The following is a 27,755-nucleotide window of genomic DNA, read 5'->3' on the forward strand; positions in this document are numbered from 1 at the left end:
TGCATCTTGGCACCGACAAGCCCCCTCAGTGGACGGAACTCTTTCCGGATTGGCAAACCCCTCCCGGTCCACATGTGTCCCTTTTATCCAGCTCCAGAGCACTCCTCCTGCTCCGTGTGCAGGGGTGTGAACGTGCCTGTTACTTAAGAGCGGCTGCCTGGCAGCTTGGGATCTTTTCGGCAGGAGCTCAGAGTCTCAGACAAAGAGAGGAGAAGAATAGAAACTGAAGGTGGGAAGGTACAGGGTGGGGACACAGCCTGCTTAAGAAGCTTCCTCTTAAAAAGGAGTTACAACTTTTTATACAAAGGCTGGCTGTCAGTTCAGAAGAGCACAGGAGAGGAGGATCAGGCGGGGGGACTTCACCCCACATGCTGGCCAGACCCGGTATGGGACGAGTCCAGCGAATGCGGAGCTCGAGGCCAGAGACCGTCCTCAGCATGGACTCCTCCTCCTCCTCCCAAGGGCTGGCTTTCCTCTTTCCTCCTTCTCTCCCTCTCTCCTGCCAAGGGCACCTGGATGAATCACCAAGAGCAGCAGAAGTGGCCCTTAAATCACCGTTGAGGTCAGAGGAAGTGGGGGGTGAGTTGGAAAGCGTGGGGCCCAGGGAACTGGGGAGAAAAGCAACAAGGGACCAGCGGCACCCAGGTCCTCCTGAGAGGCCAGAGCCTCGGGAGCTTCCCCGTCCTAAGAATCTCGGTCACCTGGCTAACCAGAGCCTCCAGCCTTTGTCACCAGCGCATACTGGGCAGCCAGTTGCTGCCAAGGAGGTGATGTCCTTGTGCAGTGTTTCTCCAAAAACAGAAACAAGAGTCACTGGTGTTTATCCAAAGCGATGGAGTTTGCGGAACACTTTCCACATCCATTGTCTCGTGGATTCTCACCACAGCTCTGCGAGGTGTCCTTCCACAGCTGGGAAACCAGGGCCCCGAAAGGTTAAATAACAGGTTCAAGGTCAGCGAATTAGGAAGCGGTTAAGCGAGACCAGAGCCCAGGTCTGTCCCCAAAGCCCACAGTGTCTTCCCTCTGCCTGCTGCCTGGCCACACGCACCATTTGACCCCCTTACAGAAGAGCCCTGTTCCGGAGCCTTCCGAGGGGATTCTCACCCCACCCCACTCTGCGCTTGATCACTCTCGCTGTCATTTGGCCGTTTATTGTACACATTTTGTGTGATCTTTGAACTTGTTCAGTTTGTGTCTTTGGGGCTCTCTTGCCTTTTCCTGCATGAGCTCTGTCTGTGTTGTGTGTCCTTCACCGACAGAGCTGGTGCCCCGCCCCCATTCTTCTTCATCCTTCTGCCCACCTCATCCACCTCTCAGTGACATTTGCTCTTTCCCCAGCGGGTTCAAGATGAACCTTCCCAAACGGTTCATCCCTTCTTCATTACCTCCGTCAGTTATGGCAAATCGTTGAGCCAAGCGTGTTCACACCTCGTCTAAGGGCAGACTAGTCGCTGAGAAAAGCACATGAGCCATCCCCATGTCCGCTCTCCCCTGCTCTGAGCACAGAACTGAGTGAGAGGCATCACGCTACCCCTGAATGGGATGCCAAAGAGCACAGGGATTATTCCTGCACTCTTACCTGGGAGCCTCTAATTCGACGGAGAGATAGAACACAGTCATATAACAAGAGACCCAACAGCAACAATGCAGCATGTGCTAAAAACAACAGTTTCTGATTGATTTTGGAGGAGAGAGAGGTGATTAGGGGTGGGGATGTCCTAGAGGCTTCCTGAAGCTTTGAAGGACACACAGGGCTTGGATAAGCCAAGAAGAATGTGGAGACAGTGGCTGTGGCCATGAAATTCTGCAAGGTGTCCTGGGGACTCAGCACATGAACCAGTTTGTTGGGAGTGGAGTTGGGAGAGGGGGAAAGGGAAGCTGTAGAAAGAAGAGACAGCTTGGGAAGAACTTGAACTTGGGTACTTGGCAGTCCAGCCTTGAGTCTATCTGGGCAACAGAAGGAGTTGCCATAGGTAGATCTCACACTTGGCCATGTGCCTGGCAAATAGACAAGGAGTTTGAAGCACAGGAAATGATGCAGTATGAGGCACGCCAGGCAGGAGATCTGTGGCCAAATCTTCGCCGCGAGGGTCTGTGTCCGCGGATCGTCTCTGGGCCAGTCTTACATGTCTCAAGGAGACGACACCAGGCTTGCTGGTAAAGAGACCCACTCTTGAACTTTGGAAAGCCTGACTTTTGGAAAAGGATCGGGTTTTTTAAATGCACCTTGATCTGGCCCCAGTGGCTCCCTTCTTGCCCTGCCACGAGGACGAAGCAACAGTGGTAGGGGAGTGCTCCTTGTCCCTGGAGCATGTCAGTGGTCAGTGGCCGGCTCTGGGAGCCACCAGGGAGCAGAGAGGCAGGAGGGTCTGCACGAGAAGGAGGAAGTGCCAGGGAATGGCCGGGGCCATTACAGTTTTCCTTCAAGAGAGGAAAGATGGGGCAGCTTGCAGGGAAAGGAAGTGGTGTTTAGGGCCAGGCCATCGCCGGAGAGCTGAGGTGAATGCCTGGTGTTTTGTTTGGGTTGTTTCTTCCTCTCCTTTTCTCTCCGTTTCTCTCCCACTGCTGTGAATTGGAGCTGTGTCATTATTCTTTGAAAACATTACGGTTAATGGCAGCATAATATGCCATTATGTGGAGTAACCGTAATTTATTTAACAATTTAGTCGGGCACTTTCTACCCTGTGTCCTGCTCTCCTGCCCTATTTCAACCTCAGAGCCCCGTGGCTCTCCCGTGTTCAGTAAGGATGGGGTGAGAAGGCAGGAGATACGTCTCCGGGCTCCTTGGAAAGGTCATTTGGAATGTCTCTGAAAGGTGACTGCCAGCTAGCAGACCTCTTGCCACAAAACAGCCCCAGAATCCACCTTGTAACAGATATCTCAACCCACACCTCCCCACACATCCCAGCCCTGCTTCATTACCAAAATAAAATGGGAGCCTCAGGTTTTGACCTTTAAAATAAAGTACTTGCCAGATCTTCCTTAAATTCTACTGAGTTTTCCCAGACCAGTGATAAGAGGGTTTGGTTGAAAAATAACATCTAAATATGTAGGCAGTGTGGAATAGTGGGGAAAACATGGCCATCAGAAGGTCCTCCTTCCTAGCCGAATGACACTGGTCTGGTGATTCAGCCTTGCTGAGATTCGGGTTTTTCATCAGTGAAATGGGGAGAAGAATACCCATCTTGCAAGATAATCACAAAACTCCAGTGCGTATGCAAAGGATCCAGCACAGTGTGCCACGTAGCGAGGGGTTAATAAATAATATAATAACAGTAGCTCTTCTTTATTGTTTTGTGTTATAGGAAACAAATAGCAGTGGCTATTTTGTGCTACCCATGGCCCCTGGGGTACGAAGGCTCCTAGCATGAATCTGGCTCGGCTTAGCAAAGCCATATCCCCACGTTGATGCCTAGCCTGCCTTTGGAAGGAGCCTGGGAATTTCTTTTTCTGTCCTTTCATCCCAGAATGCCTACCAGAAGAGTAACCCCACTTCTAGGATGGTTGAAGCAGGGGCCAGCTCAGAGTCAGGGGAGAAGCGGAGCGACCTTTCAAGGCCCCACGCAGTGCAGAGGGCAGGCTTGCTCCCAGGGCCGGATGCTCAGAGTCCCGCTAACTTGCCGAAATTCTTTCTGCCCCAGGGGTGGGGTGGCCATGGCAAGTCATGCTCCTCCCTGGCCATCCCCCAGAGGGGGTTGAAGAGGGCAGAGCCCACGGAAGGGGGGGGAGGGGTGGCGAAGCAGGCAGCTGCTTGAAATTGATTGCTCTTGTAGTTTAGTTTAGACCATGGGCTTCTCAGCGCTGCCCGGGTGGCGACCTTTAGATAATAAAGGGAATTCTGGGAGATTTCTGACAGGCCCATGACATATGGGGCAGGTCTGCAGGGTCAGGCGGTGTATCTCCCTGCTCCTGGCCCCAGGGTAATGAATCTTGTTTTGACTTTGCAAAGCCAGCCCCGGCACTGCCCCAGAAAGGAGCCGAGCCCCCTCCCCTCCACCGGCCCTCAAGTGCGTGTGTGTCTTTGGAACCCTTCATAATTCAGGGAGACACCTCCAAGCTTTTACAGCCTGTGGGGGGAGAGGACAAACACCGCAGGCTCTTTCTAGGCCCTGGGAGAGCTGGTGTGGTTTCCAGGGCCCCATCAGAGCCCACGGAGAGAGCTGGGAACAAAAGCAGCAGAAACCCCTCGCCTGGTGTAAAAACAGGCAGTGGTCCCGTAACAGGACTGGGAAAGGAGCTGGGGTGGGTTGGAGGGAGTCACAGAATATCCCATAGGGTTCTGGGGGTCTGCAGGTGACACCCCTACTCCTCTGGGCAGGTGCAGCAGAGAGAACGGGAACCCGTCTGCAGGAAAAGCCCCACGAGTGAGAGACGGCAAATACCATCTCTGACCCCACTGGGGACGAAGCGGTGAAAGGCAGTGCGCGGTTGAGGTCTCTGGGCCTCTGTTTGGTGCTGGGTGAAATAGGAGGTGTGTTTGCTGCCGTCAGTTCCCACGGAGACGTGGAGATTGACATCTCTAATGCCTCGCCCGTGTTGGCAGATGCGAACGCTTGTGCTTGCACGGGCCTGTCTACACAACCCTCCCCCCGCCAGCCAAGATGGTAGAGTACGTCGTTCCCCCCCACCCCCCCCACCCCTGCTCTGGGGACTGCAACAACAAAAACATGTTGTCTCAGTTCTGGAGGCTACAGGTCGTGCGGCTGGCAGCTCCTTGCAAGGGCCAGGAGGGGAGGGTCTGCGCCAGGCTTTCTCCTAGGCCCGTGGAGGGCCATCTTCTTTCTCTCTGTGTCTCTCCACCTGATCTCCTTCCTGTGCCTCTGTGTCCAAATTTCCCCCTTTCTATAAGGACACCAGTCATTTGGATTAGGGCCCAACCTAATGACCTCATTTTAATTACCTCTATAAAGTCACTGTTCTCCAAATAACAGTCATATTCTGAGGCACTGGGGGTTAGGACTTCAACACACGAATTCGGGGGGTTCATGACTGAACTCCGAGCGCCGGGACCCAGCCTCTGTACTTTGCCCTGTCGCCCTGCCTCTGCCCACTGTGCCTTCTGAGAGGTTACGTCATCACATGGGATCTGGAGCAGAGAAGCGCACACAGCTCTGGTCACCCAGACCCTCACTGCCTCACCGCCTGGAATATGGGGTCCTCTCTCACTGCCGGTCGGGACTCTTAGGGCCACCCCACATTGCCTTCTCTTACTCTTGATGCTTGGCCGCTGGCTCTGGCCCACCCAGGTGTGACAGGAATCCTAGGGACAGACTGCTGGGGCATCTCCCTGCTCACAGTGAGAGCCGGTGGCTGGGTAGAAACTGTCACCAGAAGCTGTCCCGACCAACACACACCGGAGCACCACCCTATCATCCAGTATCATGGATCCCACTTCCTCAGGGTCGGATGCCAAGAGGGCAGGTAGGCAGAGGCCCGTTTGCCCCCTCTGGCTCCCCTCACCTTCTTCCTCTCACTCCGGGGTGAGACGTAGTCTCTTAGCTTCACATAACAGCACAGAGTCTGGGGGGAAAAAATGACATTCGATTAATGAAGCAAACGCAGCTGGTATAGCAGTGACATCTAAATTGTTCCTTTGGTCCCTTTATTTTCTGTAGGAAATTCTCCCTCTCCCCACAACCCCCTCTCCTTTTCCCTTTAAATCGCGTGCATAAAATACGCTAATAACAATCTTCGGTGTCTGTGCATGAGTGACAGCTGAAATAAGAAAAAGACTAATCGTACCTCCTGCAGCCCTGTCACATGGAGATTAAATGAGCCTCCCTCCTGCCCCTCTGTGCTCACCGCCCCCTCCCCCACTCTCTCCTCCTGCTCCTGGTCTCTCTCCTCAATGAGAATATGGGCATTTGAATAATAATATTATAGACGCCATCAGGGTGACAGTGGGGAAAAAATCAGCTCAAACCCATGATTATTCCTTCAATCTAATAATTATTTAAATACCAGATAACTCCTTTCACTCTAATTGAGGCCTTTCAGCTGTCGGCATTACCCGGGGCCTTTGCGTTCGCCCTCTCGCTCACCTTGTGCTGTCCAACGTGCCTGGACTACCTCCGAGGTCCGTGTTAGACAGAGTGACACTCGGCGTGTTTGCATATACGACTGCACAGATGACATTATGACGGGTCCTTCAGGATCGTGCCGCCCACAGGGGACAAGCCAGGGCCCCAGAATCGCACATGTAGACGTTTTATCCTCGTAGACTTTAATTCATAGAAATCTTAAACCCAAAGGAGCCTTCTGAGGTCATTGGGACCCATCCCTTGCCTCTGGGTAAACGTCTTCCTAGACAGCTGTTGGGAAAATTCACCGTTAGAAAAGCCCATAGTCTCCTTGGCATGAAGCCCAGGAATCCTCTCTAGACAGGATGTCCCCCTTCATATCTAACTTTAGTCTCTCCTGCTGCAGTTCTAACTCTTTGGGGGAAGAGGCTTCCTGCCGCTTAGACTACATCTGACCTATCTGTGAGGTTGTCTGCAGCCCAGAGGGATGTGGCATGGGACAGCACAGCGCCCAAGTCACAGTGTGGGTGCCATTCCAGCATGTCACAACGGCTGCAGCTTTGAGTAGGTCAGAGGAGGTCGTTCTCCTGACAGAGAAAGGAGCCATTGACAGTGGCTCTTTCGTCCCCCTCAGTCCCTAGTCCCTCTCCTCCTTGAGTCTGCCCTGCGAACTCACTCCCTGCCCAGGCCTGGCGGCAGGCTCACTTCTGCCCATCAGGGGACTGCCACCATCAAAGGCACCTTCTTTCCCTCAAATGGGGCAGTCTCAAGGTGGAACATAACTGACTCCCAGGACCCTTTCACCTACAGCAGAGGAAGCACGAGGCTTTTTGTCACAAGGTCTAGCCTGTCCGTGACTCATTTGGGGTCACATTGGACAATTTTTTCTTTCCATGATCTGTGGTTTCTTATAGAAAGAAGGAAGGAAAGAAGGAAGGAAGGAAGGGAGGGAGGGAGGAAGGGAGGGAGGAAGGAAGGAAGGAAGAAGGAAGGATGGTATCCCGGTTCTAACTCCTCTTCCTATTGGCTCCTTTTGCTATAATGGAGACCAAGTGAAAGCATAGAGGTCATAGAGGTCTGCGTCACCCAGATCTCCTGGGAAAAGGCACCAGAGCAGGTAGGTGGGGAGGAGAGAGTCCTGCCCTGAGCTGAACTGGGAGTGCCTGATTGTCATTTCCTCCCTGCTTTGCCTCCGACACCTACAGCAGCTGATCTGGAAGGTATTAGATGCTTCCACTGGCTGTCCCCAACATCTGCCTCCTGAGTCCTGATGGGGGAGACGGTGTCATCAAGCCCTCCAGATAAAATATTTAGTGATACTTGCTTCCCAAAGAGGCAAGTGTGACCTCTTCTTGGTATGCGGCATGCTCTGAGTAACACGTCTCCAGAGGGTCGGCTGATAGGGCGAGTGTCCCGGAGCAGCATGTCCTGAATTGGACTGGGGGTGGGGAGAAGAGAGAATAGGCAAGTTTTGGCTCTTGAGAATGCATCTGACAAACTGACTTCACAAACAGCCACAGAGAGAGAAATGACGGAAAGAAGGAGGCATCATTAAGGGAAAACTCCCCAGGTTGACATTAGACAGTTGGTATTAGGACGAAATGCTGGGTATACAAAGTCATAGGCACATGTTTGCTGGCTTCTACCAAACCGAGGCTGGAGAATTCATTTTAAGACAGATCATGGAATGGCAGAGTTCACGAAGAGCTGGAAATATTGACAAATAAATTATTAATAATAAAGGCTAATGTCTCTGGAACGTTTCAAATGGACATCATTCTAAGTGCGTTATATGTATTAACTGACTTCATGGTCATAATCCTATGAGATAGATACTACTACTAATCCCATTTTAGATAGATAGGGACAGAGCACCACAGAGTGGCTACGTACCTTGACCAAGTTTACACAGCTGTCGGCTCTGTTTGAATCCAAGCAGCTAAGTTCAGAGCTCATGCATTTAGCCATTAGAGCACACTGTCTCTCACCAGAGGCACAAATGTTCTGCTTTCCTCTGAACTCAGATAGGAGACCTGATCCTTGCCAGCTGGCCCTGCCTTGGAATGGCTACTTGGTAATATCAGCCTTGGCATGGAGAGACGGAGGCTCCCAACTTGGCTGTTAAGTCCATTGTCCTTGGGAAAGCCACATTCCCAAAGTGGACCGTGAGCCTCCCTTGCCAGCCCTGCACTGCAGACCATGCCTCCTCTTGACTCCTGTGCACCAGTACCTGCTGCTTCAAGATCAGAAGGTCCCAGGAGCTGTCGGTCCCAGAATAGACGCTGATAAAGGAATGAGAGGGAAACAGCCCACTATAGTGGTCTGTTGAGAACTCCTGGCCCAACCAGCCTTACCAGGTAGCGTGGAAGGACCTCAGTCTCAATGACAAACTCTAGAAGCTAAAGGAAACAAGCCTCAAAGTTATCACTTCATCTGAAAGAAGAAATCGTACAAACTGGTTAATTCAAGCACTCTTTATTTTAAGATCAAGAAATAGGCTCAGGAAGATGCTAGACCACTTTAAAGCCATAGTACTCATGGGGGACACAGGCAGGATTTGAATCCTGGGTTCCCGAGTCCCCCCCCATTCTTCCTCCTGCCCTAAGACTTCATAGCTATCACGCCATTTTCCCATTCATAGTTTACCTCCCAGCGTTCTGTACTTCCACCAGCCTCCCTGCTGGCTGCTGAGAGGCTATGTTGGGACTTGTGCAGTAGTATGATAGAGAAGATCACCTTGGATCTATTCCCTTTCCCCTGACACAGGCTTCCCAGATTGAGCGCCTTCACTGGGTCAGGGAGAGCTGGGCCTCAAGGTCTAACCACAATGTTTATTCCCATGGAAAGGAAGACTATGAGCAAAAAGGGAGCTCAGGAGCTCTGGCAGGATTCCTGAAGTGCAGTGTCCTGGGGAGGCTTCAGTGATGATAATAACAGTTGGCACAAGTTGAGCACTCACTGTGTGCCAGGCGCCATGCTAAGAGGTTCCCCACGTCATCTCATTCGCTCTTGTGACAACCTTGAGAGGTACCTTCTGTCGTTGCCCTCATTCTGCCAGAAAGGGAGATGAGACTTGGCTTGCCCCAGAGCCCAACTTGTCCCCAAATTGTGCCTAACAAAAGCCACTCACTTTTCAAACTGTGCCTCAGGAGGAGAGTGAGCCGGGGGGGCCGGGGGTGGGGGGTGGTGGTGGTGAGATGGTTGATCTTAACCTCACACCGTGTGCTTTGGTGTTATCTCTGCTACCAGAACCTTCTTCCTCCAGCCACGGGCTAAACATGTATGTTGTACGCATGTTGTGAGAAGGCAGGAGTGTAACATTCCCACCAGCTCAGTGCCGGGGTGTCTGAGAGCACACTTTCTCAACGGCCAAACCCCACGTGTGGGGTGGTGACGCTTTCGCGGCCTCCCTCACAGCCCCTTGTGGGACACCCTGCCCTCCGCCGGGCCAGAGGAGCTTTCCTACCCAGAGACAGGGACATGCCCAGAATGGTCTCTGGTCGTTCCCAGTCCAGCTGCAGAATGGGAGGATTCTGTTATTTCCTTTCCACAGCTCCTCTTGAGGAATTCACGTCCTGCTACCGGCCCCAGGACGTCACTAAAAATAACCTCTGGTTTCCAAACCGAAAGCCCTGTCTGTCGGGAGACTTTGCTGGTGCGCGCGTGGGGCCGGAAGGGCTGTGTCGGAGCCGCTGAGGTCAGCCTGGGCCTCATGCCGCTGGTGCCTTCCTCTTTCCAAGGAAGCCTGGGGCCTCATGAGTCAGCCCAGAACACCCCAGTGGAGCCTGGTTGGAGGAGGGTGGTCAGGTGGGGCCTCGCTCTGGCACCACGGTGGCTGTCAGGCCTTGAGGAGGAGCGTTTCTAAAGACACAGAGCAAAAACTGCGGATTCCCAAGGTGGCGCCTGTTCTAATTCTAACCCATTCCAGCCAGATTTGGGGGGAGGAGGCGCGCACGGGGGCGGGGGCGGAGTTGAAAGAGACACGACTCTTCTAAGCCGCCTTGGAGCAAATTCTCCATCCTTGGTTTGGTTGTTTCCATTCCTGCCCAGAGTTCTGTCTGGACTTGTCTGAGAAGGTTGCCGGACAGTCTGTCCAGCTGGAGAGCAGATTTCTCTGCCAGACAGCTCGCTGCCTCGCCACTGTCCCTGTCCCTGGCAGTCAGAGGCAGTGCTCTTAGAGATGGGACAAGCTCTACTCTCCCATCCTCTCTGCCCAGGAGTCTGGAAGCTCTCCACAGGAGCCCCACCTTGCCCTTCTGGGCAGCTTCCTTAGAATACAGAAAAGCTTTAGGGCCTGGGGGTCGGAGGGACAGGAGAGTGACTGGACTTCAAGCAGGACAGGCTGAGGCCTGGCATGGACTTCACGCATCCTTAAACAGTCACGGGGCCCCAGCAGGGGCTGGAATGAGACTGATCATCGACTCACCTCCCTTTGCTCCTCCCCCCGTTCTCGAAACCCAGAACTCTTGCCCAGGTGGCTCAAGCTGGACTCAGGTAGCCAGTCCCCCTCAGCAAGGAGGCTGGCTCCTCCCGGGCTTCACCTGTAGAGAAGCCAAAATGGGAGCACCTTCGGCTCAGCCCAGAGGCAGTGGCTGCCATCCCCCTGTCCCAGAGGGGGGTGGGGGGAGTGTCCACGCTTCTCCTTGGGGCTGTTCAGGCCCCTGAATGGCACACGTGAGAACCCCGGTCCTATCAGTCTCCCCATATTTCACTTTTCTAACAAGTTTCAACAGCTAACACTCAGGGCCTCTCCTTTCTGGAGACGACGAGGCTGAGGAGCAGTGGGGGGCACTGTTTTTCAGGATGAACAGCTCTTCTCCTTCCCTGTGGAGGGCAGAGCATGAAAAAGCGCTGAAATGCAGCAGTGTGAGGGGCTGGGTAGTCTGGAATAAGAAGGAATTTTATTGGCGACATCAGGCTCTGGGAGTAGTTGTCCTAGAGAGCCTGGAAGAGGGCCTTCTAAACAAGCTTTTCAAAAACAGGAGAGATTTCCACTCGACCGGGAGAGGACAGACGTGACACCTGGGTAGGGAAGACCGGCTTTAGTGCCGACACTCAGATCGACTGGCTGGGGGAACTTAAACAGTCTTTTAACCTCTCCAAGAGATGAAAACGATGTCTTAAGAAGACAAAAATAGAGATGCTTTGTAAAGTAAAAAAAAAAAAAAAGTATTTTACAGCGTAGAGGCTGGAGACCAAAATAGATAACAGGATTCCCTGAACATCCCAAAGAGGGGGAGAGTATATTAAAAATAGAAAAACCAAAATACAGAAGGAAGAGACTCAGAGCTAGCCGGGATTGGGGCCCTGGGTCAAGCCATCCTATTCCCTCTTCCCAGGATTTATTTATTTTTTCCATCTGACCACTCTGCCTTGTGTTTTCCAGAACCATGTGAGGGCCAGCCCAGGAAGGTGGAGTAGATGAGAACTCCGAGGATCTGTGTCCTCCTCCCCTCCACCCCACTCAGAATGGAAGAGAGGAGGCCCTGGCCACGCGCTGCAGAGGTTGACAGCTGGTCTGTGGTCCTGCTCTCCATGGTCTGGGTGCTGCTGGCTCCCGGGGCGGCCGGCATGCCTCAGTTCAGCACCTTCCACTCGGAGAACCGGGACTGGACCTTCAACCACCTGACCGTGCACCGAGGCACGGGGGCAGTATACGTGGGGGCCATCAATCGGGTGTACAAGCTGACGGGCAACCTGACCATCCAGGTGGCTCACAAGACGGGGCCGGAAGAGGACAACAAGTCCTGTTACCCCCCGCTCATCGTGCAGCCCTGCGGCGAGGTGCTGACCCTCACCAACAACGTCAACAAGCTGCTCATCATCGACTACTCGGAGAACCGCCTGCTGGCCTGCGGGAGCCTCTACCAGGGGGTGTGCAAGCTGCTGCGGCTGGACGACTTGTTCATCCTGGTGGAGCCGTCACACAAGAAGGAGCACTACCTGTCCAGCGTCAACAAGACCGGCACGATGTACGGCGTGATCGTGCGCTCGGACGGCGAGGACGGCAAGCTGTTCATCGGCACTGCCGTGGACGGCAAGCAGGATTACTTCCCGACCCTGTCCAGCCGGAAGCTGCCCCGCGACCCCGAGTCCTCCGCCATGCTCGACTACGAGCTGCACAGCGACTTCGTCTCCTCCCTCATCAAGATCCCCTCCGACACCCTGGCCCTGGTCGCCCACTTCGACATCTTCTACATCTACGGCTTCGCCAGCGGGGGCTTCGTCTACTTCCTGACGGTGCAGCCCGAGACCCCCGAGGGCGTGGCCATCAACTCGGCGGGGGACCTGTTCTACACGTCCCGCATCGTTCGCCTCTGCAAGGACGATCCCAAGTTCCACTCCTACGTGTCCTTGCCCTTCGGCTGCACTCGGGCTGGCGTGGAGTACCGCCTCCTGCAGGCCGCTTACCTCGCCAAACCCGGGGACTCCCTGGCCCAGGCCTTCAATATCAGCGGCCAGGATGACGTGCTCTTTGCTCTCTTCTCCAAAGGGCAGAAGCAGTACCACCACCCGCCAGACGACTCTGCCCTCTGTGCCTTCCCCATTCGGGCCATCAACCTGCAGATCAAGGAGCGCCTGCAGTCCTGCTACCAGGGGGAGGGCAACCTGGAGCTCAACTGGCTCCTGGGGAAGGACGTCCAGTGCACCAAGGCGGTAAGGAGGCGCTCCCCCTCCCCCTCCCCCTGATCCCGCCCTTCTGGCGTCCGTTTTCCGGCGGGTGACCCGGTGCGCACCCTGTTCACCGGGCCACCCACGGCTTCAAAAGACAGGGGTTTTCAGGTTCACGTTATCTGGTTAGAACCAGGAACACAGAGCCTGACCTAGACCCGACACTTGGAGTGGGTGTGTTGATCCATCGAGTTGTTCCAAAAATGCATAGCGAGTGCCTGCACCACACCAGGCCCTGGTGTAGGCCCGGCCGGCTTCTGAAGCGACCGAGCCAGCGAAGCGCCCTGCCTTTGTGGAGCTTTCATGAGTGAGGGGTGACAAATATATACCTAAGAGGTGTAGTCTGTCAGATGGCAATAATTACTGTAGAGAAAAATGAAGCAGGGAAGAGGGAGGGGCAGTACCCAAGAAGATTGATTCATTGAAAAAGTGGCATTTGAGCAAAGACTGAGGAAGGTAAGGAAGTGAGTCATGTTGATATCTGGGGAAAACATTCCGGAGAGGGAGCAGCAAGTGCAAAGAATTCAGGGCATGCCCGGTGTGTGTGAAGAGGTAGGGAGGCCGCTGCAGTAAGGGATGAGGCCGGGCAGCGATGACAGGGACCAGATAGTGCACATGGAGGGCTTTGTAGGCCACTGGGAAGCCAAGTGCAGGAGTCTCATAGTCAGGGGGATATGTAAGTCGGAGGAGAGGGAAGGGAGTCAAGCTTGACTGGTAGATTGAAAACTAGGGAAGAAGAATCCAGAGTCTGGGCAAAGGGAAAAGAGGAGAGGAAGGGAAGCTCGGGATCCAGACCTGAGGACAGCAGATACAAGAACATCAGTGGTGAGCACTGTCCTGACAGAGGGTCAAGATGCCACCATCTAAGTGGTCACCACAATCTATACATCCACCCATCTGTCCGTCCATCATCCATCCATCCATCATCCATCCATCTATCCATTCATCCCTCCCTCTATCCATCCATCACCCATCCATTCACCCACCCATCCATCCATTTAACAAGAGAATATTGAAGATGTTCCGAGTGCTTAGCACTGTCCCGGGCACTGGGGATGCACATATAAAAAAGATGTAATAACTACTCTCACATGTCTCATAATCTAGTGGGAAAGAGAGAGAAAAGGAGAGGGAAAGAGAGGGAGATACTGGCAATGTAATACAGTGGCTAGGAGTTTGGGCCTCAGAGACAAAGATCACAGTCCAGATACTATCTGTGCCACTTCCTGGCTTCAAAAGTAATTTAATGTCTCTACATTATCATCTGTGAGATGGGGATCATAATGCTTACCTCATGGGATGATCAGATAAGATAATACATGGCACAGATTAGCACTGTGTTAGGTTTACCATTATTAGTTAACTATTGGGATGTGTGACAAGTGCTAAGATAGATTTCTGTGCAAAGTGTTGTGGCCTATGGATTTGCAGCCTGGGGAAAAATCTGAGACCAAGGGGCCTGTATGGCCTTTTGTGTACCCTAAATTGAGGGTGCCTGCTATTGAAAGCAAAAACCACATCTTAAAGCAAGAAAACGTGTCATGCCTCATCTGTGCTTCTGTTCCCGCCATCATTTGCTTGGTATGATAGGATAGTGGTTAAGACAATAGACTTTGAAGTCCAGTGGATTTGTACTTAAAATCAGTTCTACCACTTAAAACTGTATGACTCTGGGCAAGCTATGTATTTGGTCTGAGCTGTAATTTTTCATCTTTAAAATAGAGATAATACTATCCTCTTTTTATGACTGTTATGGAGATCAAATAGAAAATGTATATGAAGTGCTTAGCACCATACTTGACACATAATAAGCATTCAATAAATGGAAGCTGTAATTGTTAATATTAATCACAATAACAGAACCAGTTATTTGCTCTTATTTCACTTTTATTTTTTTTAATTAATTTATTTATTTTAGAGAGACAGAGAGAGAGAGAGCACATGGGCCAGACGGGCAGAGGGAGGGGGAGAGAGAATCTCAAGCAGACTCCCACCTGAGCGTGGAGCCCAATAAGGGGGTCGATCTCACAACCCTGAGATCAGGGCCCTGAGATCACAACCTGAGCCAAAACCAAGAGTCAGATGCTTAACCGACTGTACCACCTAGGCACCCATATTATTTCACTTTTATTAAATGAGGAGGCTGAACTAGATAATCTCCAAAGTTCTTTATAGCACTGATACTCTATACCTTATGGTCCCTAACCAGTCAGGAAAGGTGGAGAGGAAATGCAAGGGTTAACCCCCTTCCACAGTCCTGCCTGGTTCCCATTGCCCAGAGGGGGCCTTGTCAGGAGGAAACTGCTGATTCCTGCCTGCTTCTGAGCCAGAGGGAAGAGGAAGCCTACACCCTTCTCTGGCTCCAGTGGCTTGCAGAAAGACAAGCCTGGGCTAGTGACCAAAGAGCAACAAAGGCACTGGGAGAGAGGTGACAGTAGGTGGGACCAGGACCTCAGAGAACAGCCCCTTCTCAGTCCCCCTGTCCCACCCCTGAGAGTCACACTCATCTGGTGCAACCTTTACAGCAGGGTGGGCAAGGAAGCTGGAATAGGAGTTGCTGCTTAAAATCTTTATAATCTAAGGAGTCCCAGACCTGGGGATCCAGAAACATTTGGTGGCCTTGGAGAGGGTTAGGGGTGGGTGAGCGAAGCTGTGGTCCCAGGGCTTAATTTTAACATAATCTCTGGACTGGCGTGGAGCTCTCAGATGAAGGACTTGAGCTTTGCACCCAGAAAAGGGATGAGGAAGAGGACTATCACTCACTGAATGGAAGCTCTGTACTGAAGACCAAGCTGGGCAATTTAAGTGGTATCTTATTCGAGCCTCGGTATAACCCTATGAACCAAAGAGGATCATCCCCATTTGGCAGATGGAAAAACAAAGACTCACAAAGATGAAGTAAATTACTTAAATCTACACAACTCTAATGACAAAGCAGGGATTTGAGTTCAGCTCAGCCCATTATGACTTCTGAGTCCAAGCTCTTTCCGTTTAGCCTTGCTGCTGCTAAGGAAAACCATACATCAAGCTCTCACCATTTGAGCAAAAATAAAGGGGCATCAGCTATTTGGAAACACCTGACAATTTAGAGAAGTGAGAAAGAAATGCCAGTCAACTCCAGGGGCTGAGGTTCTGGAAAAAAAACATTTCCCTTACAGTTCTGGAGATTTTAGAATCAGCAGGAATGTAGAGAAATCCATAATCACTGGCAAGTTTTTTTTGCTTTTGTCATCATTTCTCAGAATTTGGCTTGGACTATGCCTATGCCCAGATTTTGCAGCCTTACTAGCCCCTGGAGAAAGTGGGAAAGAAACTGAAGCCCTGAATCAAGGACTTTCAGAGCTAAAGAAAGCTTGACCATCACCTCGTCCAATCCTTTCACTTTACAGAGGCTCAGAGAGGGTCTGTAGTATACCAAGGTCACATGGCTGGATAGTGGTAGCAACAGGACTACAATTTAGATTTCTTGAGTCTTACCAGGGTACCTGCTGCATACAGTATAGCAATAAGAAAGAGAAGTAGAAAATGTAAAACGTGGTAACTGATTCCTCTGACCTGCCTTTCTTGGGAGCTAGAAATTTCCATCACTGGGTCTAGTGATGTGCTAGTAAATATTACACAGTTGGTTATGTGCAGGGAGTGGGGGTGGAGTGGGGACACTTGATTTGAAGCATTTGCCAATTTCCAAGGTGTAAATACTCCCACCGTGGCCACATTCAAGCCACCAGTATGATGCCACTGAATGCAGACAGGTGTACAGTCATCCCTCATGAGCTGTCCAGCATGCCACTGCTTCACTCCCTTCTTGAGGAGCTTATCTCTTCTGCTGTGTCTCCCTATTATCTAGTTGTTCAAGGTCATCCTTAACCTGAATGTTAGTCCCTTTGCTAAAGAATGCATACATTTACACAGACACACACACACACACAGGCACACCATACACTCGCACACACACAAGGGCAGCTCCACCTTTCCCACCAGTATCAGGGGCAGCAAAACGCCAAGGACTCACAAGATCCGAGTCTCTATTCCCTTTGGATCTAGGAAGGGAACAGAAGGGAAGTCCCTGGGTTAGCCATCACATGCCCTAGCTCATAAACCAATTCTTCCAAGGAAATTAGCTGTCAGTGAGTGATGCACCAGCCTGTTCTTCCCCGGGGAGGGTGAGAGGAGGAAGTGGAAGGGAACAGTTTGCAGGTTTCTCCCTCATGCTTTCTATGTTTCCCACAATAGTCATTTCCTTCCTTCTCTGGGCTGCCTTCTCAGACCCAGGAGGAACAGCTATCACAGAACTCTGGGTTCCTTCTGGCCCAGAGTCTACAGCCTCTGCCCACAGCATTCCTGGTTGTACAGTCAGCTGGGGTGTCTCAGGGGACCCATCACGACCCAGTCCCATCATCTGTTGCACCAGATGAGTGTTTTGCAGGCAAAACAAGCCCCTCGGCAGCCCCTGTCCTCAGGAAGCATGCAGTCTTCTTCTTGTTCTTCTTGTTCTTGTTCTTCTTGTTCTTGTTCTCGTTCTTCTTGTTCTTCTTCTTCTCCTTCTTCTTCTTCTTCTTCTTCTTCTTCTTCTTCTTCTTCTTCTTCTTCTTCTTCTTCTTTTAACTGAGATCTTAGAAATAATCCATTTACTATCCCATTTAACAAGCCCAAGAGAGGATATTACTGTTCTAGGTTTACACAGCCACTTAGCAGTTGAGCAGAGGCCAGAATTCAGGTCTTTCTACTTTGGGGTAAGCGAATTTTTCATTGGCTCAGGGTGGTTTTCTTTCCAAGGTGCCCCGGTGTTTCCTGAAAGAGACTCTTTATCTAGGCACACCACCAGACCCTTCAAAAGCCCGGTAACAGGAAGGCTATCACCTCCAGCATTCTCTTGTGTTTTTATCTCTGTGAACCTGGCTGAAGACCTATAGTATACAATAGTGGAAACCACTGTACGACTTAACAAAGCTCTGAGGAATGGATTCTTCCGTTTGCTCTTCAATAATTTTCCCAGAAAAGTGGTCAAGCAGTATGACAAATGAAGAAACTGAGATTTATGCCGGTGAAGTAAGTTTTCCAAAGTATGAGGGCCTGCCCCATATTATGATGATCCTTTTCAATCTATCCCCGGTATAGGATCTGGTGAATAATGGGATGGCTTACAATTCCTTATGCCCAAAGGGAGACCTGGCAGCCCAAGACACAAACCCTCTCCAGCTGATGGAAATCCTGTGATGACACTTCCAGACAGAATCTCCCCTGTCTAAATAGAAGCATGCCTACAGAAGGGTTTGGTCCCCAGGGACATTAAAATGACCAGAAAATGAGTGCAAGCAATCAGCTTTCCAGATGACCCCTGATCCCTTGGCAGAAGAGTGGATGAGTGGCTGTGGGTTAGGGTGTGGAAGGCTGCAGACCCCTCTATCTAGTTTCACAGGAGCCAGAGTGGGATTTGTGAGTCCCTTGGTGAGATGTTTTTGTTTGAGGCATGTGTTAGGTTCCTGAACCCCACGTGTGTACCTCTGGGAGGCCTTGTGCCCTCAAGTTGACGGTTGGGTGGGGGCTAGTGTAAGGAGACTCTGCCCGACTTCTGCTGTCATTTACCCCAATCCCCTCCCTTCCCTCCAGCCGGTCCCCATCGACGACAACTTCTGTGGACTGGACATCAACCAGCCACTGGGAGGCTCGACTCCAGTGGAGGGCCTGACCCTGTATACCACCAGCCGGGACCGCATGACCTCCGTGGCCTCCTACGTTTACAATGGCTACAGCGTGGTTTTTGTGGGGACGAAGAGCGGCAAGCTGAAAAAGGTAAGAGTCCATGAGCCCAGACACCTGGTGCTGTTCAGCTGTTGGCAGAGATATAATACAGGCAACTCTTCCTTTTCTTGAAGGGGGTTAGAATCGGGGAGTAGGTAGGGGTTCATTTTGTGGCTTATCTTCTAGCTGCTTCCTCCAGTCCTTAGTCGGCAAGTGTCTAGGGAAGGCAAGCATATTTCAGTATTGCCCAAACTTCACAGAATTAGACAGGCACCTCCCTCTGAGGGCAGGAAAAAAGAATCACCCTTTATCCGCAAACCAAGTAGAACTGATGCTTTGACTATCTGCGTTATGAATCACCCACATCACAAATCCCTCGCCACGTTCATAGAATTGATGGCACTGGTCAGAAGTCTTTGTTGCGTCCAAAGCAGCTGGTCAGAGCAGGTGACTGGGCCCAATTCGAAGAATCCAAGCGTATGGTGCCCGAGTGAGAAACTGCCCTCCTGCCTTGCCTCGTCCTGCAATCACAGACTCTTTCCTGCCCTTCTGCTACCCCCTCAAGACTTGAGCTGCCAGGAGGAAGTCAGTATCTCATCTCATGCCTGCCCTGGGCACCTCGGGAGGGCACTGGCTGGGGCTGGCAGCTCCGAGGGCCTCTGGTGCAGCGGGCTGAAGCCAGCAGCTTGTACCTGCTTATCTAGAGCTCAGGGTGCAGAGACGAGTGCATTCCGGTTCATTATGTGGGATTACAGCAGCCTCATTCTTTCCGGTCCCAGCTAATCCCCTTTTCCCAAGCTTACCCTTCTGCCACCTTTCCCCTGTCCCGCCACCTGTGGATCGAGGCCCATGCAAGACCTCAGCGCATCTCACCCTTTGATGTTGACAGCACCCAGGGCAGCTCTTTCCCCCAAATCCATTTAGAGCCCAGGGAGAGATGTCTTTCAGGAATGTGGAAGGAGGGGGTGGCAGGGAGAGAGCCTGAGGAAGAATTTGCATGTTCTGCTTGTTCTGAGTTGCGGCCAGAGGAGGTGAGAAACACTGGTCTAGGTTTGTGTGGAGGTGCTGAACTGTCCGGACTGCTTTTGGTTCTCTTGATGCTAAGGCCCTTTAACCCTTTTCTCGCTCTGTGGAGAGGTTGCTACTTGTTGCCATCCTGTGCCCCTATTCTGCCTGGGACCGAGGACCTTGGCTTGGCCTTTAGGCCCATGGAAGAGAGTATGGATGCGGTTCCTGTGTTTGCCTTTCCAGAACTCGGGGGAGGGGGAGTTGCCTTGGGAGATTCTACCAAGATTTAAAAGTGGCATATTCCACTGGGCCAGTGTGGAATTCAGCGTGGACCCCTGCAGCTGGCTACTTCCCTGCTTGTATAAACAGGTAGACAGCACCTTGCGAAGGGGCACTGGGGCAAGGAGCCTGCAGGAGTTGAAATCAAGCCTGAACTCTCTCTGTCAAGCCAGGTACCCTAGGGTCTTAACATCCATCCAGAGGGGCTCCCCTTACTAAGTCATCTGCCCACAGAGACCGACTTTTTCTCTAATGCACAAAGGCTTTTGAAGGGCCAGCAGTACCCACAGTGAGGTTGGTGCTCAGCACCTTCCCTAGTTCTTCCAGGGCCTTCACTCACTGTTCTGGATCATTTGTGTGACTGTTTGTCTCCTTTATTCCCTTGAAAGTTCTATTAAAGGCAGGAGTCATGCTCCATTCATATTTATTTACCTCCTTCTGCCTAATTCTTTCACCAAGTGTTCACACATGGGATAGGCCCCCAAGCTGCTTTTGAGAAATAGAACCATTCTAAGAAATCTTCGAGATCATCTGGCCCAATACACTCATTGCTCGGCAGGGAAACTGAGGTCCAGAGAAGACAAGTGACTTGTCCAAGCATAGAGACTGTGACAAGTCACTTCTTGCCCTGACACTCAATTTGGCACCCTTTTTACTTAAAGAGGCAGCCCCGGAGCACAGGGATGGAGGCCGAGAACTATTTTCAGGTCCAGGCTTGCTAAGGAGCTCAGCCAGGGACTTGTGCCTCCATTCACATCAGTCCTGTGTCTGAGTTAAGGAATGAACAGTTGCTGACCGGGTGTATGAGAACAGAACAAAGGAGGAGTGACCCAGACAGACGCAAAGGAACCCTTGTGCTGACCCTCCCGTTATCTCTGTACATCTTGTGCAGCACGCACAGGGGGCTGCTTGGGGCATCTTTCCAAGCCACACACCCAAGTTAGCCAAGCTCTCCCGGCCCTGTTGGAATCCCGGCAGACAAGTCGCTATGGAGGCAAGTCAGCGGGTTCAAGGGCAAGGCTAGGGGCGTGGCTGCCCACGGCTCGTTCCAACCTGCACAATGGCCACTACTTCTCAGTCTTCATTTGGCCTTCCTTCGGCTGTTTCTATGAGCTCATAATATCGCTCCTTCTCCTATGCAGCCCGCCCTTCCTTTCCACCCACGCTCCTTTGAGGCACCCCGATACTTATACCCTGGCTCCCACTAGCCTCCCATTTACCCACCCGCTTGCCCCCACCCTCTCCAGAGCATCAGTCCATGAGGAATTTGTGGAATGTCCCCAGGAAACTCTACCATGGTCCAGGCCCCATAGCTCTTTCAACACAGGAAGGAAAATAAAGGAAAAAAAAAACAGCTAAGAGTTTGGAGAGGGGAGGGAAGTAGGGTGCGTCAGAACTGTTCACTTCTTCCCTGCCTGACCAGGCGTCTGTCAGATGGTCCAGCCCTCATCCACTGCAGCCACTGGAACAGGATGTCCCTCTGTGGGGAAGTGTAGAGGACGCAGAGACCATGGCATGACCGTGAGGGGCTCTTATGTGCGTGTCACATACTTGCTCGTACACTGTTCTCTGCTAGACACTGCGGGAGCAGCGCAGACTAGGCCTTCTGAGCCCCAAGCCTGTGGAAGGAACAGCCAGAATAAGGGTAAGACCTCAAAGCCAAGGTGGGTCATACCTGCATTGGCTAAGGGTCAGTGCCCTACAGGTGGTAAGAAGACAGGTGTGTGGCCCACCACAGGGATGGGACAATGGCAGAGAAACCAACCACTCTGGTGTGATTGACCTTGAAGGCTTTACTGAGGAGGAAGGGCTGAGAAACTGATGAATTGACCAATGGGGAAGAGAGAAGGGCATTCTAGACCTTGGGTGCCACACTGAGGATGTGCAGAGCCTGTGCCCAGAAGGTCTAGAGTGCACAGGGGGGTTTGGAGGATTGGTGAGGGGAAGGTCAAGCTGGAGCACCGTGAGGGTCCAGCCCTGAGAGGACCAAGTGAAAGGATCTTGGGATTTTTGCTGACCACAAGATCAACAGGAACCAACTGGGTGAGGCAGATTTCCCCAAATCAATTAGTCTTCACTGCACTAATAGGAGAATAATTTCCAGGTCGTGAGACATGGTGGAGTTACGCTATGTGAAGACTATTTTCAAAAGGATAGTAACTCAAGGAAAGAAGAGGAAAGGAGGAAACAAAACATCTTTCCTCAGATAGTACAACTTACTGAGCACTTATTATATGCCAGGTGTTATTCTAAGAGCTTTATATCTATTAACTCATTTAATATTGATATAATTCTGTGAGGGAGGTGCAATTATCACCTCCATTTTACAGATGAAAAAACAGAGGCCAAGAAGGGTGAAGACGTTCATCTGAGGCCACAGAGCTAGTAAATGGCAGAGCCAGAATTTGAACCCTCATCATCTGCTTTTGCAGTTCACATACTTAGCCATCAAGCTGTGGAAGATGAACTAGACTTACCTGGTGTGGCTCCAGAGGGCAGAATGGAACCTGTGAGCAGGACTGACAGTAAAGCACATTTCCACTTACTATAAGGAGGGAGTTTCTGGTAGCCAAACTGTCCCAACATGGAAGGACCTGACTCAAGAGGGAATGAGCTCCCAGTCAGTGGAAATATCTAAGTCACTGACCAGGGATGCTGTGGAGGAGCTCCTGCGCCTGCCACATGATCCTTACGCCACCACTGTTCCCCTGACTCCTTCAGTAGGAGTGGGCGTTAGGGGAGGGCAGGCTGTGGCAGAGAGGACGAGCAGAGAGAGGGAAGCCGAGGCACCCTGCGTGTGGGCTTTGGAGTCTCGAACTGGGTTCAGCTTGCTCTCAGAGTGTAGCAGAAAGCCCTCAGGGTCAAGGAAGAGGTGAGGGTGCAGAAAGGGCAAGGCATGGCCAAGATGTTGAGGGCAGGCAGGCCTGGGGGGTGGATATAAGGGAGAGGAAAGTGGGGTATTCTGGGTATGGGCACGGTGGTGTGGTGGCTAAGGATAGGCTGAGAGTCCAGAGAAGAGAGGCAGGGAGCGCATGATGAAGCAGATGGAGGAAGCACAGTGGCATCAGGAACTGCAAACTCGTTGACTAAGACTTCCCAGCTCGAAAGGAGGAGCCCAGGAGGCAGTTGGAGCACAAGTCATGGGGCAAAGGAAGGAAGGAGGTGGGCTGAGAAGCTGCAAGGACATGGGAGGGAGGACTCTCTCCAGGTTCGGGGCAGAGTCCTTCTCGTTCCTTCTCTCTCTTAACGACTGCTGAAGCTTCTGCCTCAGTCCCAGCTTTATGTCCCTGCAGGCTTCCCCTAACCCCTCAGCCCCGGGGCCTTCCGCAGCAGCAGGAGTTGTTGGCTTTCTGTTCTCTATCCCCACTGGAAACCTTACCTGCTGCTCAGGGACTAGCGACACGTCCTTTACCCTGTCCCTCCGAGCATTTTTGAGTAGTCCCCTCCTCAGACCCCTCACAGCATGCAGTTTTGCTCTGATGGCATCCAACATGGGAGCAGCTACTAATGTGCCCACTTGAGATTCACAGATTCTGAAGGACAGGGACCCTCTCTTTCATGTTTATGTCACCCTTCCCCATGGCCAGATCCAACATTGCTCATACATTAGGTGCTCATTAAAGTTACCTCCAATATATTGGGTGCCGCCTTCCTATGCCAGACACCTATTTGCACTGATTGGAAGAGAACCAGATGCCAAGAGTGACCACTGTTGACGTGGCTGGTTTGTAAGGGAAGGAAGTTATGCTGTGGTACATATGTCAAGGGCAGGGGAGTGGCGGTAGGATGAGGCGTCAAGAAAATGGGAGAGCTTGGTGGGTAACAGGAAAAGAGTTTATGAACAACATTTGGAAGAGGGTGGGCAGTACTCTCAGACACGGTGACCGGAGTGGAAGAAGGGAACCGTGTTTACACTGTTGCCTGGAGATCCCCAGAATAGCATGGCCAGCCATCTGCCTCCCTTGGATCAGACGTGGGCTGGCTGACAGCAGGGAGCAGGTGCAAATGCCCAGGTAGCCACCACCCTGCCCCCATCCTGCCAAGCCCTCCCTTTATAGGACTCTTGGACAGTTTTAGAAATCCACAGAGACTTAGCCCTTTTCAAGTTCTGGGGAGAGCCCTGGCCTCTTTTGGCACCACCTCCTTTCCCATTAGCTAACCGGCATGGCCACGGAAATGCCTGTGAAATTCTTGAGGAAAATTCTGTCTTTCCCTAAGGGACATACCAACCAACCCAAGGTCTCCCGTCCACAGCCCACAGGAAGCCCCGACGCCCCAAGCCCATTCTTTTTTTCTAATTTCACCATCGGTTTACAGAGCAAAGCCAGAAAAATGGAGCTCCTTGCAGAAGCAGCTTAGGCACTGGAAAAAATCCATCAAGAGCATGAAAGTCATCACTCTCCTAAGCCCCAGGGTTATTGCTCAGCTGTTTGATAACACTGATTATTTACAAGATACCTTCCAACGGTCCTTTTCATCTTCTGAGACTACTTCAAGGAAATACGGCCCCCTGCATCTCCGCCCCATTTTACAGATGTGGAAAACGGAGCCACGGAGACACGAAGTATCCTCCCTAAGGTTTCACGGCCCCTCCATTGGTACTATTGACATTGGCATTCGTACTTCCTCCCCAAACACCCAGAAGTTCCTAACCTGTTACTTGACTTCCTCATTGGGTGGAGTTGTCTCGGCGGACTGGAGGCCAAATTGGTTGAAAAGCTGAGAAACATGCTTTTCTGTCTGTGCCAACCCCACCAAACAATAGCCACTCATTCCTCTGAGTGGAAATGATTCACTCATTTCTCAGTGGGAACCCTGGATTGAGTAAACAACCAGGGCCACGGGTCCAAGTCTAGGTGACCTCAAGGCTCTCCTGGCCCTTGTGACGGCTGACCCGAAGCCCTGACCCCCTCGGGCATCTCAGCAGTGCCGGGGGACTGGGGCATGGGGAGCAGACACCCTCTCCCGCTTTCCCCAGAGCCTGTGGAGAAGAGCTGGGGTGGTGGCTCCGAGCACACCACCACATCCCCGGTAATGAGTTTGGCTCCCTGCCCAGGCTCCTGCCGCCAAATGCGCTGTTTGTTTTGTTGTTTTATAGGCCTCTTGGGTCCCAAGAACTAGTCTTCTGAAAGCTGGGAACCACAACACTTGGTTGGCACCCGGAAGGAGGCATATTTTTACAGAATCCCCCCACCCCCCTCCCCCGGCCACCACATCCCTGTGCTTGACCACGACAGGTGCAGAGAGGGGGTGTGGGTTTCTATCCAGAACCCCAGCTGCCCCCCAGGGAGGAGGCCCTGATCTCCCAGAGACATTCTGAAAGGGGAGATGCTAAAGATTCACTTATTTTTTTGCACCTTTGTGCAGCTCCATAGAGGCTTCCATCCTGACGGTCCCTGTGGGAAACATCAGGCTGTGTGCTCAGCAGGCCGCTTTGCCATCCAAGAGGGAGCCCCTGGGGCTCGAGGCTTTATCTCAGGACAGGTGAAACACAGGGAACTGGGTTTCAGGGACGGGGTGGAGGAGGGGTAAGGTTTCAAGCTCACAGAATCCAGGTGACCCACATAAGGCCACACAGAATTTTGCAGGGACCAAGGTGCTAATATTTACAGAGCTCTCATCTTTAGGAGAATACAAAGCACATCCTTTTAGGCCATTGAGCCTTGCCTGCCCGTGGATACAGGACAGGCACATGTATGTCGGGGTTGGAGGGGACCTCCAAAGGCCACCTGGTCTGTTCCTCTGCCTTCACGTAGAAACTGAGTTGCATAAGGAAGAGTATAGGACCTTACAGGGTGTAGTCCTGGCCTCCACGTCAGTTTCTTCATCTAACATGTGAGTAATGAGAGTATTTGCCTCATGAGCTTCTGCTGAGGATTCAATTAAATGATTGATCATTGAACTAAAAATGATTGAGTACCTACTATGTGCCATTTTCTGGGTAAACAGTTGTGAACAGAGCCGTCAAAAATGCCTGCCCTCATGAAGATTATATCTTACTGTCAAAAGACAGACTGAAAAAAATAAGTCAGCACAATATATAGTATGTTTGGAAGAGAATAAGTGCTAGTAGAAAGAGTAGAATATGGTGAATCATTCCTGTACAGCATGGTGCGGGCTTTGAGCATATCTGTTCTTAAATATCACTACTATTGTGACTTAACATGCGAGCCTCGATTTTTTCCTTCTGTGGAGTGGGGTGGTAATAAACACTTTGCTTAGTCGTTGGGAGGACCAAATGAAATAGTGTACGAAAAGTACTTACTATTAAGCGTTTGGCACAAAAGTGCTTTGCAATCGTTATTACTAATATCTGTGAGGCTTTCCCCAAATCCCACTTCTTGTCTGGCTCCCTGGGGGAGTGGGGCCATCAGACCAGCCTCCTGTTCTAGTGACATGTTCGCAAGGTCAGATAGAGGAAGACAATCCTGCCGCCTTCCCCCCACCCCCAGCCTGAGTCATGGGAAAAAAAATACTTAGAAGACTAGACCAGCTGAGCCGAACTAATCTAATCCTGCTGGACATTGGCATCCAGCTGCATTAGTCACCAGTGAAAGCTTTCCGAGAGTTCCACCAAACAATATGAATGGACCCCTCCCCAGGGCAGGGCTCGGGGAAGTGGCCGGTGGCTCTTGCAGCTTCGCAGAATTAACTGCAACAGAGCCTTTCTGTGTCCCGTGCATGCTCCCAAGCCGACTCCAATATCCCCGTGCTGTTCACTCTGCCTCGGATTCACTATGGAGCTTGGGCGGTGGGATGGGGGCGCTCAGTTTCCTCCGCGGGCCCACTAATGCTGCCTCGCAGGATTGTCCTGCGTGGCAGACACAGCGGACGTAAAGTACCTAATACAGAGCCCGATGCGTAGTAGGTGCTCAATAATGGTAGCCATTGCTACGGATGTGACTTTCACACGTCTTACTATTGCTCCCACTTCCGTGCTATTACCAGGCTCTTCTTCCAGGGCCCAGATCCCCTGGGTTTTTATTAGCTCATTAATCCCATAACATTTTCCGATGACTAGGAAGGGTTGGGATATTTCTCTGCTCTGTTGCAGATGATGGTACAGAAATTCAGAGAGGTTAAGGACTTGCTCAGGGTCACAGGGTCGATCAAGGGAAGATGTGGGACTTGGAACCAGAGCTACAAATATTTCAGGTGGAGATGGGCCCAGCAGATACCTGGGTTGCTTCTGTGGTTCAAGATGATGAAGCTGGAAGCTTGCAGCTACTTGAACTTCTGTTCTTCTTATCATGTGTCCTTCCATCACATGTTCAGGGAAGCAGGAACTCCATGGGGACACGAGGTGGTGAAGGTCAACCTGAGTTTCTGTCCTTTGGAGCCCTTCCTAGGCTTCTGTCCCTCTGCCACAACCTCCAGAAGGGTTTCTAGGCTCCAAGGTGGGGCAGACATTCAAGAGCCAGTGCCTCTGGTTGTCCCAATCAGCTACCACTCCTATACCATGTTCTGGGTTTTTAAATCAAAAGCTGCTGCCACCAGCCGGGTGTCCCCTCCTAACCCAGAAGGAGCAATGACACTAACAGGCTTTAGTAACAAATCAGGGATTCTCACATTGACAGCTCAGGGTGGGTGAGAACGCAGCCCAGGATGGGGAGGGGCCGTGGAGTTGGGGCCACCGGCGAGAAGGTGGACGCCCTCATGCAAGGTCAGAATCTCACCCTGATTTTATACCTAGAAAGGATCTCAGAAAACTGGTCCAGCCTACAGACTTTGGGCGGGTGAGATATTTATTTTTACATTTTATAGCTAAGATAGCTGATGCCTAGAAATGTGACATGATCCATTCAAAATCACTCAGGTTCTTAGTATCAGAGGCAAGATTCAAATTCAGGTGCTTCAATTCCAGTTTTTGGTCCCTTCTCTTTATATCATATGGAAGAATATTCTCTCTGCACAAAACATCCGCCTCTCCCTGGCATACAAGCATTCTCTAAGCAGAATCTATGGGATCATTCTCCCGGGAACAAGAGTCTTCCTGAGCTTCCTGTCACAGGCCTGTCCACACAGCCTTGTTCT

The 27,755-nt window shown here is 51.6% G+C and overlaps 1 protein-coding gene across 2 annotated transcripts in view; it reads left to right on the top strand.

Annotated features, from left to right (window-relative positions):
* The window catches only part of PLXNA2 (plexin A2), a 210,468-nt gene that overhangs the window by 12,900 nt on the left and 169,813 nt on the right, over positions 1 to 27,755 (top strand). For both annotated transcript variants that reach the window (XM_081824897.1, XM_081824896.1), the window contains exons 2-3: positions 11,407 to 12,677; positions 18,303 to 18,485. In XM_081824897.1, coding sequence (XP_081681023.1) covers positions 11,442 to 12,677; positions 18,303 to 18,485 — 1,419 coding nt within the window. In that variant the 5' untranslated portion in view covers positions 11,407 to 11,441. The remainder of the gene's footprint in view (positions 1 to 11,406; positions 12,678 to 18,302; positions 18,486 to 27,755) is intronic.

This window comes from Leptonychotes weddellii, chromosome 6 (assembly GCF_054177405.1).
Source record: "Leptonychotes weddellii isolate Sample4059 chromosome 6, ASM5417740v2, whole genome shotgun sequence".
Taxonomy (NCBI): Eukaryota; Metazoa; Chordata; class Mammalia; order Carnivora; family Phocidae; genus Leptonychotes; species Leptonychotes weddellii.